The sequence below is a fragment of the Euprymna scolopes genome, chromosome 16 (genome assembly GCF_053919585.1).
Source record: "Euprymna scolopes isolate OS-2025 chromosome 16, ASM5391958v1, whole genome shotgun sequence".
NCBI lineage: Eukaryota > Metazoa > Mollusca > Cephalopoda > Sepiida > Sepiolidae > Euprymna > Euprymna scolopes.
In genome coordinates, this window is record NC_136497.1 from 113,499,748 (window position 1) to 113,515,157 (window position 15,410).

Consider the following 15,410-nt stretch of genomic DNA (forward strand, 5'->3'; position numbering starts at 1 on the left):
CTAAAAATATTCCTAATTTGTGTGAATTAAATCTGTGGTTTCTGTGCATTCAGTTTTTATAATGCTGGGTTTATCATCTAACATATTTTCACAGATTTTCAAAGTCAGACTCAAAAAGCATTTAAGTGGACAAATTGAACTTTGCCAATGACTAACAAATTTTTATTTGTTATTGTTATACTGTGCTATTGACCATATAATGATGTACTTCACTACAATGTCATTTTTTTAATTATTTAGTTTGGCTAATATGAAACATTTTTAAATAATCATTTATGAATAATATGAAACATTTTTAAATAATCATTTAAAAATCAAAATCAGCAAAACAATAATTCATATTTAAGACTGAAGAATATATGAAATGTCTACCTTATGGACAAACAAATAAAAATTTTAAACACTGGGTAGGTACAGCTAGTAGATATTAAAATTCAGTTGATAGACAAAGGAATTGGAATATTAAAATTCAAAAGGCGAACAATGAAAAGTGACAAAACAAAAATTTAAATAAACATCTGACTGCACAGCTCCTCACATAATCTACCACTCAATATATGATAATGTGTAATAATATATTACATATTATAAATATATAGCAACACACCCAAATAAATCTACAGTCTAGTTAACTACTATTATGTCCTTGACAAATAATTTAATAAGTAACAATAATAAATAAGTAATAATAATAAATAAGAAAGTTATATAACTATGACAATTACAAAAGTAGTTACCCTGTTAGACATTATTACTAAACAATATTAAATAATAACAATTACAATAAATAAGTAATAGTATAACATTTACAATTACAAAAAAGAAAATAATAAATTAATAAAAACAAAAAAACAAACATAGATTACTACCTAAGGGAAGTAACTTAACTCCAATATTCAGCCACAGTAATTGTCTTTCTTAGACTATTATTAAACAATATTATTAAACAATACAGATCGCATGTGCACATGGTATTAACATTATAAGTAAACATTTAATAATCAATAATAATAATAAATTATTATTGATAACTTTTATAATATTATTCAATAATAACTAACACTAAAGCCAACCCATATTTCAGAAATAATTTAAATAGAATGCGAACCTGTTAGACTGTGTAACTTCTGGCATAAACAGATACACCTACACCAGGTGATACATATATTTCTTTTTCTTCCTCTTGAAAATAAGGTATACCTTGAATATTTGATAACTTTACATCATATTACCATCCTGGTGTGGCAGATGTTGGTAAATAAATATTTTATAACTGAAAATTATTGAAATCATTCAATAGCATCATTTACTCATCTCGTACCCAACAACACGACTTCATTGTCATAGTCTTCAAACACAACTGCTTCCACACTACGCGCAATGCTTCAAACAAACTATAATATCCTCCTCAAATGTAAATTGAAATCAGTTTTCAAATTCAAATTTCATTTTTTATGTAAAGAAATGTCAATATTATAAGTCTATATATAATAGTAAATAAAATTAATATGAGCTTTTAATTAATTATTAATTAGTTATAGTTAATAATACTTACTAATAATATTAAATATCAAATTTCGAAATTATTGAGATGAGGATTCAGAATTTGGAGAGGAGTATTATTTGGATGCCTATTCTCATCTTAATTGTTGTTCTATTCACAATATTTTCACAAAGATTCCCCAGAAAATTTTCGAAGTAAGGTTTTTTTTTTTTTGGACTACTCGCTTTTGATTGGAATCACCCCCACATCCCCGCTTGTACCAACATGTAGATATTTAAAATGTAATGTGAATCACATTTTGCTGCTCAACTCCTCATTTAGGTTTCCCTCTTATAAATCTGATACCTAACACAGGAGTCTCTTATCTTTTGATGGCAATATGTTTTGCTTGAAAATAACAAAAGTAAAAAAAAAATTAAAAAAAAAAAAAAAAAATGAAGAGGGGAGGAGATGAAAAAAATATTGTCAAAAATCCAAACCTCCAATCCATAAAGAATCGTTAACAGTCTTCAGAATATCTAAGGACGTCTGGTAATGTAAAATGGCTTCTCCTGGTCGATCTGCTTGTAAACATAAATCAGCCAAATGTTTTCGTAGACGACCTTGACATTTTCTTTTGAAAGACCTGTTAGAAAGATGAAGGAAACATTAATTTTAATTGAATAGAATCAAAAAGTTAAATTCAGATTCTGCTAAGCTGATCAAGAAAAAAAAAGAAAAGAAAATGATGATCGGGAATTTTGAATAATTCTACATTAAAAAAATAGACATACAAGAATGATCGTTTGAATTTTATAAAAGCAAAAATCTGCAGGTTTCTTAAATTCAGCACTAAAAATTGTTTGTGAGATTTTTAGTTCGTGGGTTCCATGGCATAGAACATTTTATGCCAAGGCCGCATGTAAGTTTTGTATAAAAATTTTCATACATTAATTTGTTTTATAGGCGCATATATTTTGTCACTCTTAAAATAATAGTTTTTATTTAAATGTACGGTAACACTTAATGCTACTAAGACAAAACTACTTTCATTCAACAATTATAAACAACTTTTTCAACCACCAATTCCCATAGTCAATAGCACCCTACCTAAAAACTCCTCGGCTTAACATTCATAGACAACATGAATTCGAACAAATACATATCAAATATTGCAAAGGGTGTTGTGAGGAAGGTGGGCTCTCTCTATAGTGCTAGAAAACTTTTCACACCTGCCATTATTATTAGATAATGAAGAGAAGATAAGAGTGTGTGTGGGGGGGGGGGTACTAAAAGCGAAAGTTGAGGAAATCATACAACTTCTGTAAAAAGAGTGTCTCAATTTTACCTGCTAACAATTGAAGTGAATTGACATGAAAATTCGATTTGGTTTTTAGTTGGAACTTGGCAAATGTAAGTTGACTTAAAGTGTGGCTGCACATATGCACAAATATACATTTTAAAATGTTAAACTGCATTAATTTTTAAAAGTTTTTATATCCATCTATCCTTAGATCATATGGTAGTGAATATTGTTGGAGAGCTAAATGTTTTGGTTTTGATTCTTGCTGTGGCACCAAAGTTATATTTTTGCAAAAACTTAAAATCACTACTATATATTGGGTACAATATAATAATCAATAGAGAATTGGTTCTATAATAATAAATACAAAATCTGCAGAAATTAAAATATCATATTTAAGTAAATTTTATGACCGGGCAATGCTGGGCGGTCTGCTAGTATTTTATATAAGGCTTATGTATATGTGATATCAGTTGTAAGGTTAACTAATTTACATATTTTTGAAAAAGGACATTATTATTATTGTTTTCTAATTTATTGATTTTAAAATAGTTCATTTTCGTAATATTCTTTTACTTCCTGGACAAATAACATTTGTGTTCAAGGTGTTTTTCTTTACAGAGACCAATTTGATTTTCAATATGTTGCTGTATATTTCTAAACTACAAGTGAGAAGGCAAACCGATTTCCTCTTTACATTTTTCTGACAAGAAAAGAAGGAAGAAATCAATGTGTAATTTCATATTAAAATAATGAATTTTTATAAAAAATTACTAAAATGTTAATGTTTATCAATGTATGTGAATAGATAAGAAATATTTTGTTTTGTGTTTACGGCAAAGTTAAAAATGTAAATAAATTAATATTTCAAGTAGCAAATTTGTAAAGCCAGCTAATCTATATATATATAAAAGCGAAAATGTATGTATGTATGTATGTACGCTTTTCCTCGATGTCCACAAAAGGCTTCTTTCAGAGAAGCGCTCGTTCGCGTCACAACTTCTTAAAACTTTTTATATCATCTATAAATTGTAATATCTCACACTTAACCACGGAGCTCGCCTGTCTATTTAATTTTATTGACTTTCAAACGTTAATTATTCCACATTTCCCGCATCGGCACACGTTACATTCAGTTTTCGGCATAAACAAAAAGCGAAACTCGACTCTCATCACCGGCCCAGAGCCAGTGGTCTCTAGAGAGCTAAGTAACGTTTGTTCAATGTCGACTTCATCATATCAGACGGTAGCTTTCATTTCGAGACGAGACACTCCTCCTAATAAACAGGGAGCTGGTTTTCCCGAACTTAGTTAAAAACAAACAAACCGATTTATTTATTTATTTATTTAAAAACTGTCCCGCACAAAATCGTAACTGCTGAATAGCTATCGCCGTTACGTCAATCAAAAACGCGCACCTGTTTTTTTTTCACACTTTACTATTTTCCAACTGCGTGTCATCAAGGCTTCGTTTTTTTTTTCACGGGCACCTGTTTTTTTTTACTATGCGCATCAAGGTTTCCGGTTTTTTTCACACACACCTACAAACACCTGGGCAACGCCCGGTACCCCTCGCTAGTATTAAATATTGGAGAGATATAATTTGTTATTAATATAATTGAAATAATATAAAGAAAAGTTGTATTTATGTGTGTGTCACTAAATGTCAGAAACTACATAAGATACACTTATAATCAGACTTAAATGTAATGCTGACAAATACTTTTATATTCTTAAGCTGGGGTATCAGAGAGTAACAAATACAGAAAGGGGGAGTGCAAAAAGAAAATGAGTTTCACTTTTACTGGTATTTTTACAAAAAACAAAATTGGAAACTAGGTCAAACAGCTAGTCATTTTTCTTTCTTTCTTTCGTATTGGACCAGTTGCCAAAGAGGAAGAAAGAGGAAGGAGGGGGTGAGAGAAACGGTTAGGTGGGAAGTGTATTCAAAATCGGAATATATAAGAAAGAGAAATTTTAAAAGATATTACACACATGAAGCACAAAAATTAGGAAATCGTGACTTCTGGAAAATCTACAACAGTGTAGTAAACAATGGGCAATCAACAATTCCCCCACTAACCAACAATCACGAGGTTGTTTGCTCAGCAACCGACAAAGCTAATATGCTTGCCAGCCGGTTTGCCTCGAACTCCACACTGGACCCTACCAACCACCCCCTGCCTGACTTTCCTTTGCGAGCAAACGCCACGCTAGACGATCTAAAAATCACCCCTGCTCAGGTACATGCTATCATAATAAATCTTGACACTTCCAAAGCATGCGGACCTCATCTCATCCCAGCTGTGCTATTAAAAAAGTGCTCAGCCGAAGTAGCTCTAGTTCTCTCCAAACTCTTCAACAAATGTCTTAATGAATCATGCTTTCCAGGCTGTTGGAAAACCGCTTCTGTGGTACCAATATTCAAGAATTCTGGCGAAAGAACTGACCCATCAAATTATCGCCCCATTAGCCTCCTCCCACTTTTCGCCAAAATATTTGAGACCATAATTAACCATGCTCTAGTCCAGCACCTTACAGACGCTAAACTTCTGACTGACCAACAATATGGATTTAGACAAGCCCGTTCCACAGCTGACATTCTCACTGTAATCTCTGAACGTATATACCAGTCACTGGATAAAGCGGGGGAGGGCAGAGCGGTAGCTCTAGATATATCTAAGGCTTTTGACAGGGTATGGCACAAGGGTCTCCTCAGGAAAATTAAATCATACGGTATCACTGGTAGAATACTTAGCATAATTGAATCCTTCTTAGACAAGAGAAAAATCCAGGTTGTCTTCGACGGTCGAACATCTAAACAGTGTGATATAAATGCGGGAGTGCCTCAGGGGTCTATTCTTGGACCTCTATTGTTCCTGATATTTATTAATGACCTCCCCGACAAAACTGCCTCTGAGATGGGTATATATGCTGATGACACTACACTCTATAAAAGGCATGACAGGAAAACAAATGAACACATATCTAAAGAAATGGCAAAAACACTAGAGGATGACCTCCAATCTGTAGTGGAATGGGGACATAAATGGATGGTCACATTCAATGCTGCCAAAACCAAACTGGTTTCCTTCAATAACTACAAGAAACCTTCTCTGCCACCAATAGCAATGGCCAGTGACTCCCTGTCTGAGAGTACATCTTTCAAACTGCTTCGCCTAACGTTCACAGGAAACATGAGCTGGAACAATTATATTGAAAACATTGCCAGGGCCGCTGCAAAAAAGGTAGGCTCTCTCTACCGTGCTAGAAAACTACTGACACCTGAAAGTATCCTGTATCTCTATAAGGCCACCATTCGCCCATGTATGGAGTATTGTCACATCTGGGCTGGTGCGTCTACTACTAGTCTCTCGCTCCTAGACAAGGTTCAAAAAAGACTCGCCAATCTGATAGGCCCTGAACTGGCATCTAAGCTTCAGCCTCTGTCCCATCGACGAAACGTTGCATCCCTCTGCTTGTTCTACAAGTATTTTAATGGTGAGTGCTCTGACGAACTGCAGACACTTGTGCCCCCACATCGCAGACACCCTCGACAAACCCGACAGGCAGCTAAATCCCACCCCCACACAGTAGAGATCCCTAGATGCAAAAGATCCTTCTACTCCAGTAGTTTCTTCCCCAGAACTGCTAGACTTTGGAATTCCATTCCAGGATCATGCTTCCCTAACTGTACTGACATGCAGAAGTTCAAGTGCAACGTGAACCGACATCTTGCTGCCCAAATCCCTACATAGTGCCCCCGTAGTTGCTGACCCTGATAGTAGCCCCCTACACCTGAGTGGCAATGTGCCTTGTTTGGGGTGAAAATGTAATAAAAAAAAAAATTTTTTTTTTAAATTTAAACTTGTCATTTGTTAATTATGCTCTTAGGCAATGTCAAGTAACCATGCTAGTAAATGACATGTAAATAAAAAAATACAAGTAAGCCAAGAAACGCTAAGTCTAAGAATACTGACAGAAGTCAAACATAAAATTCTGAAATGCATAAATATCGATTACAAAGATGAAAATATTGTAGAAAAATTTCTGGTACTTGTAAATTACTGTTATTTTGGACATTTTTTTTCTTTGTTTTCAATTTTTAAAAACTTCTTTCAGAACAGGGGGAGACAATTCAAGAAGTCCCTATCTGAAGATGTTAAAGTTTTGCGTAACTTTTAGTTAAAAACAAAGCAAATATGCTAAAGTAATACAATACAAAATAAAACATTCTCTGGACATTTATTGAATTAAAATAAAATTAAGATAATTCTGAAAGGAATGAATGTTGTCATTATATGAAATTCTATTTATAGTTCTGAACAATCATTATTGGAATGAGTGCGAATCCTTTTTTTTTCCAAACGAAAACAAAAGGTATACTGTTCTCTTATTAGATTAAACAACTCTTATAGAAAATTCATAGAGAACTTCTACTACCACAGAAACTATGATAAGTATGATTCCAGCATAAGGAAGCTAATAGTGTTTGTAAAAAAGTCAATGTTTTTCTGGTCCAAAGTTAAAAAAAGATGGCACATATTCAATGTCTTTTAAATTGACAACTCTATTTTCATTAATCGCAGTTATCGGTTATTTTAAGTTCAGCTTGGTTTGGCAATTCATCATGAAGAGACTGACACCCGAGCAGCATTTGCAATTGAAAATTATACTGAGAGAAATATTTGATGAATGAATAACTTCACGAAGTGGACCGGTCAACTGGTCACCTTGTTTGTGTGATTTAGCCTCAATGTAAAATCCAATATCTACACTGATAAACTCAACACGATAAACCACTTGGAAGACAACATTTGGAAAGTTATTGCTGAAATGCAGCCGAATTTAATGCATAGAGTTTGTGAAAATTGGACCTCTAGATTATGTCATATACGTGCAGGGTCATAAGCACAAAAAATTGTATTTCAATTATAAATGGCAAAAATTAGTCTTCAGAATAAACATTTTTTCTGTGATTTAATTTTATTTAAGGTTTGCCACCTCTAAAAAAAACAAAAAAAAAAAAAAAAAAAAAACTATATTTACATCCATTTGCAGAGAAATCTTTTGAAAAAGTTTAGGAATTGCCTCTCTTTGTTCTAAAAGGAATTCTTAATAAAAAAAAAACATGTCCAAAATAAAAGTAATGCACAAGTCCTGAATTTCTTCTAACATTTATTTTTTAGAAACAAAAATGAAAACAAAAAATTATTCTTGTAGATTTAACACAGTTTACTCTTTCACTGCAAACACAACTGTGGGTGGAGTTCACAATTAGAAATAAGCATTTGCAAGTAATTGAACTTACATGCATACTTCAGTAAATGTCATTATCTGAAAAGGAAGTTAATCAAAAGATGGACATTTCGGTAACGTGAGCTGAACATGGCCAACATATAGCAATTAGCAAAATATCAGGAAGTATCATTCAGCAGAGAGGGGGAAGGAGGTAATCTTGTGAGATTAGTTCCTATTTATAAAATCACTCTTGAGTAAATGGTTGGAAAAAAAGATGGAGAGAAACAGCATGAAATGAATATAGTAAGCAACAGTAAGAATGGATAATTATGGAAAAATCTGCTGCCTGCACTATGACAGAGACTAACGCAGAATCCGGAATAAACCCAATGGAAAATGGAAGCACGTTTTAAATTGGCAGCGATGGAAGGAAACAAAATAATCAAGCAATAACATTGTTACTTATATGAATTCAAGATGATTGCTGACTGTCTCTTTATCTACATATAGTTATCTTGCGGAATTTTTCAAAGTCAAACCTAAATAGTAATCTGTCTGACACAACAACAGTGAATGCAAAGAAACCTACTTTTGAAATAGCCTATCGATTTGCTTGTTCCTTACATTACGTTATTAGCAGGAATATATTTTATTTTGCATCAAGTTCTTGATGAAAATACTTATTCTGGCTAAGAAACCATTTAAAGGAAATTAAAGCAAATATTTTTTTCCTTCATTTTATGAAGGGGGAGGGAGTAATAAAGGTCCCCCCTTAATAGTAGCCTTCTTTGGAAGCATATAAAATTCTTAGAAAATCCTCATATTAAAAGCTGGAACGCTTTCAAAGTTATTTACATCTAATAATTTTAAAAATAAAGATTAAAACATCTATTCCTGATGGAGATTTGTTATCTGTCTGTCTAAAACAGAACTATTCTATTAATTGTACTATCTTTTCATATTCAGTTCAGTTTACTATACTATTTCTGACTAATGAACTATCTTCTTAATGTAATAGTGATTCTGTTGTCATGATAACATTCTCCCAAGCATTACCTCCTACTTTGTAGTATATGTTTAGGAGTTATAATGCCATCCTCTCAGGCTAACAAAATATGCGACTGGAGGTAAGATATACTTGATAGATAGACACTTTATTAAATCTCCACACTAACGTACTGTACTTACAATAACCCTTATCCCTGAGTGGCTTCCGGGCCTTGATAAGTGGTGACCGCTTGTAAAAAAACAAAAAAAACAAAACAAAATAAACCACAGATTCCATGAATAAAGCATCTTTCCAAGAAGTTCCCACTTGTGAAACATTGTTCTGCTGGTGTGCTTCCCGATTGAATACAACAACCTTCAAATGCACTGTAAACAAGTTCTTGTTGAGCTATCCCCATAAATAATCAAATTCTACCCAATTTACACCACACCACTAACGATTACTACACTAGCACTTTACATTCATTAATCCTTATCCTTGAGCGGCGATCAGGCCTTGATAATGGTGCCCCCCCCCCACCGCCCAGAAAAAAAAGATCTAGTTCACAATAGAAATTCAAGAAGAATATGGACAGAAATGATAAGAATGGACCAAACCAAATATGATGATTGTTGTTTTTCTTTTACTAAGTAGTTTGTATATAAAAGCTATTCAAAGTTCACTATTGTTCTGTTGTCAATTTTATTGCATAGTAATTCTAAGCTGGCTTCAACCGACGGCACGCAGAGGTCTACATGAAATTGTAGATTGTATATTCCCCCACCCATAAGATTCAAGTAGAAGGTTTGTGAAGAAAAAAGGAAACTACTAAATGTACATTCTTTTGTGAGCCAAATTTTAACCAAATATCACTCAAAATACCATCAGATTGTACTGCTATATATATATATATATATATATATATATATATCCACATTCACGTGAAATCACCTTTTTCTTCACCCTATTCCCTCTGCTTCACTATTTGTTACCAAGTAAGATCCATGACTTACTTGTAGTTTCATTAAATATTTTTGCAAGCAAAATCCGATCCCACATTTTGCTAAATTCTACCCTCTGATGAGAACGAATGTATTTCTTCGAAACTCTGCGGATTAAGGACTATCCACTTATTTTGTGCTTCCTTTTTACAATTAAATGTTTTTAACTCGTTTTTAAAGTTTTTTTAACATGTTTTATTAACGACTTGTTTGTATATATATATATATATATATATATATATATGCACACAAGTGTCATTCCAAAAGTAAAGCCTTCTATTTTTTTAAATTAAAAAATTGAAGAGCTACGAAGACATGAGTAATACCATTAAAATGAGTGACCTTTTGTGTGCTAAAATATACATAGTAACCACTACTGTTATTGCATGCTTGCCAGGAATTCAATGATACATCTGCTTCTAATGTACTCTATGACAGGGGATACTTTCCTAAAGTCTTACACCATTAATATCTGCAACATACAGATGAAACTTTCAGGTCATGAATATATGTTCGGTCATCATTAAAATACAATTGCAATCCCCTCTGATGCATTCAGGCAGAATAAAGAAATAGGAAGCATTACTTTTGATATGCTCCTCATATATATATATATATATATGCGCAGATCGCAATTTTGTTATTTAGAAAATCAGTTTGGCTAGACACAACCAACATATAATCAAATATCTTATGACTGCATTAAAAAGATGGCTGATGACAATAGGAGAAATTACATCTGTATTTTTTTCTCATTGTGTGTCATTGATAACCTAAGAGAGCTTAATTCATTTTATAGAAAAGTATTGCTTTATATAAGTAAAGAAATATATATATATATATATATATATATATATACATAAACTTATTATTCAAAACTGAATGCAGCATTGTTTATTTTATATGTTTACTAGCAAGGAGATCCAACGTTGCTGTGGATTGAATGAGGATCAACGAGGGTTCCGTACTCCCAAAATCTTTATTGTCATCTAAATTGATGTAATCGCTTATTTTCCAATCAAATTGTTTGCTCTAGTCGGAGATTCACTGCCGTGCACCAGGACGAAGCTTTATATGCCTCTCCATATTGACGTAGTTCACAATACATTGTAGTCTACATTATACTATAGAACACCTACTGTTAATTTTATGAAATTAGATTTATATAATGGCTTGAAGTCAAGTTTGAAATGCAAAAGTCAAGTACTATGGTTCAATTGTGCCCTTCGAATGCATTTCTGTCTTATCAAAGAACCTACTGTTGATTTTATATGCTGGGCCCTTCTGCTAGTACGGTGATAAAAATTCTCAAATGCACTTGTGATGTTAGGCTGCATAAGGGTGTTAATTTTTTATCAAAACTGTGCTATCCCTACTTTAATCGGATTTTCGATACTTATCAGAGGCATTCCGATACAAAACCTATCTAAGAACACACAAAGTACATCTGTGTGAAATTAAAAAAACATTGCTGTTTCAGAGTCTATATGAAACAAACACACACACAAAGTCTGTTTTATATATAAGTAGATAGAGATTTTAAGAATTTATACTCGGACATTTCAAAATAATAAATTTGTAATTCAGAGAAAAACATTTTATGAAATTATGAAGTAAAAAGAAATTTTAAAATGTCATCTGAAAAAAAAAAAAAAAAAAAAAAAATCAGACCCCCTCCCCCCAAAAACTGCTTTCTTTCATTAGGCAGACATCAACGTTTACAACTGATTTTTCATGATGCAATTCTCAAATTTACTAATGAAAATATTCCACTTATAAAATAGAGTGATTTTGATACATTATTCACCATGAGAAAGATATAGTTAAAAATAATTTAAACCAGTTTCAAGCTAATACATATTCATTGCATATATATAGATAGATATTAAGGAGTAATATATATATATATATATATATATATATATGTATATATATATATATATAGTTTTAATAATAATAATTTATTTTTACTTGGAAAGTCACCATTTATCAAGACCCTGTACTGATGAGTCCCGAAAGTATGAAACATTAGTGTCTGTAGGTATTGAATAATTATTATAGTAAATAATTATGTCAGCTTCTTTAAGAAACTCGCTTCTTATCGTTGAGAACTTTCAGTTGAAATAGAAGTCAGTCAATTTAGCTCATACGCACAGATCATCATATAATGATTAGCTCACTCTGACAGCCGTTAAAAACATTTAAAAGAATAAATGTTTAAATTTCCACAGTATTTCTCGTGGTTAACGGTGGCCGAATGGATTAGGTCCTAGTTAATGAAGCCAGATATAGCTTCTGTTGCTGAGTTCGAATCTATCGACTGGTGTTAATAGTGACACACAGGACTGATGATTCCTGAAAAGATGAAACACTTGTGTCTGTAGGTATTTAATAATTATTATATTAAATAATTATATAAATAAGTAAATAAAAGGCTAACAGTAGTTCTTGACGGTATTGTTAGCCTACTAAAACTAAAATTTAAAAATTACATTGTATTTCCTTCTTTATGTAGATAATCCTCTCTTTCAATGAATGCCTCACCCCCATGGAGACACCACCTTATTGCCCCCTTCTCACCAACTATTCATGCCATTATCTTCAGCAACAAAGTTTTTTGGTAAGGAAGAATCTTGTCATCTTTAAACTTAAGTACTTTTTAAGTGGTCACTAAAAATACGTCTTTGTTATATCTTAAGAGACAATACACACCCTCTGAAAGGGTAACTGATGCAGAGTTTATAATGAAACAAAGGTTGTGCAATCGACAGTGGAGTATCTGTTCCGATAATACATGCAATTTTGTCTGCCTTCTATCAAACAAGGAGAAATCCTACTAGACTGAATCAATTTTATTTTTTGGTTCAATCAAGAGGGTCTCCTTTTAGAGAATTGGATTTCCCCAAATCCCAAACTAAACTTGTGTGTCTTTGTATGAAAGCAAATGGAAATGAAAGGTGTTAATCATTATAATAACGATTTAACTATTTCTTCAGCGGCAGATTTGATGTAATACTTCCACTTTAGGTCTGGGGTGAAAAACAGTCCTAGGAGATTGACAATGCAAAGGAATTCCCAAGAATAGAGCCACTCCAGTAACATGAGGTAAAGCGAGGATTCAAATAGACTCCATAATAATGTTGTATCGTCTTTGGTTAAGATGAAATATACTTATTCAAGTGACCTGTATGTTGTAGACTAGCGGATTAAGGACTATCAATTTATCTAGTGTTTCCTTTTAAGATTAAATATGTTTTTAACTCATTTCAAAGTGTTTTTTTTAAATATTTTATACCTTGCTTGCTCATATATATATATATATATATATATATATATATATATGTATGTATATATATATAAATATACATACATATATATATAAATATACATACATATATATATAAATATACATACATATATATATAAATATACATACATATATATATAAATATATATACATATATATATAAATATACATACATATATATATAAATATACATACATATATATATAAATATACATACATATATATATAAAAATATACATATAAATATACATATAAATATATATACATATATATATATAAATATATATACATATATAAATATATATACACATATAAATATATATACACATATATACAAATATATATACACATATATACAAATATATATACACATATATACAAATATATATACACATATATATAAATATATATACACATATATATAAATATATATACACATATATATAAATATATATACATATATATATAAATATATATACATATATATATAAATATATATACACATATATATAAATATATATACACATATATATAAATATATATACACATATATATAAATATATATACATATATATATAAATATATATACATATATATATAAATATATATACATATAATATATAAATATATATACATATATATATATAAATATATATACATATATATATATAATATATATACATTTATATATATAAATATATATACATATATATATAAATATATATACATATATATATAAATATATATACATATATATATATAAAATATATATACATATATATATAAATATATATACATATTTATATATATAAAATATATATACATATATTTAAATATATATACAAATATATATACATATATATATAATATATATATAAATATATATACATATATAAATATACATATATATATATAAATATATATACATATATAATATACATATATATATAAATATATATACATATATAAATATACATATATATATATAAATATATATACATATATATATACATATATATATAAATATATATACATATTTATATAATATATATATACATATATATATATAAATATATATACATATATATATATAAATATATATACATATATATATATAAATATATACATATATATATATATAAATATATATACATATATATATATAAATATACATACATATATATATATAAATATATATACATATATATATAAATATACATACATATATATAAATATACATACATATATATATAATATATATACATATATATATATAAATATATATACATATATATATATAAATATACATACATATATATATATAAATATATATACATATAATATATATAAATATACATACATATATATATATAAATATATATACATATATATATATAAATATATATACATATATATATATATAAATATATATACATATATATATATAAATATATATACATATATATATATAAATATATATAAATATATATACATATATATATATAAATATATATACATATTTATATATAAATATATATACATATATATATATATAAATATATATACATAAATATATATACATATAAATATATATACATATACATATATAAATATATATATACATATATAATATATATATATACATATATAAATATATATATACATATATAAATATATATATACATATATAAATATATATATACATATATAAATATATATATACATATATAAATATATATATACATATATAAATATATATATACATATATATATAAATATATATATATTACATATATATATAAATATATATATACATATATATATAAATATATATATACATATATATATAAATATATATATATATATATAAATATATATATATAATTATATATATATACATATATATATATAAATATATATATACATATATATATAAATATATATACATATATATAAACAAATATATATACGTATATATATAAATATATGTACATATATATATCAATATATATACATATATATAAAACTATATATATAAATATATATACATATATAAATAAATATATATACATATATATATAAATAAA

At 28.8% G+C, this 15,410-nt stretch overlaps 1 protein-coding gene across 2 annotated transcripts in view; it reads right to left on the bottom strand.

The window, feature by feature from the left end:
* The window catches only part of LOC145296059 (trafficking protein particle complex subunit 9-like), a 165,830-nt gene that overhangs the window by 70,668 nt on the left and 79,752 nt on the right, over positions 1-15,410 (bottom strand). For both annotated transcript variants that reach the window (XM_080142126.1, XM_080142127.1), the window contains exon 4: positions 1,984-2,129. In XM_080142126.1, coding sequence (XP_079998252.1) covers positions 1,984-2,129 — 146 coding nt within the window. The remainder of the gene's footprint in view (positions 1-1,983; positions 2,130-15,410) is intronic.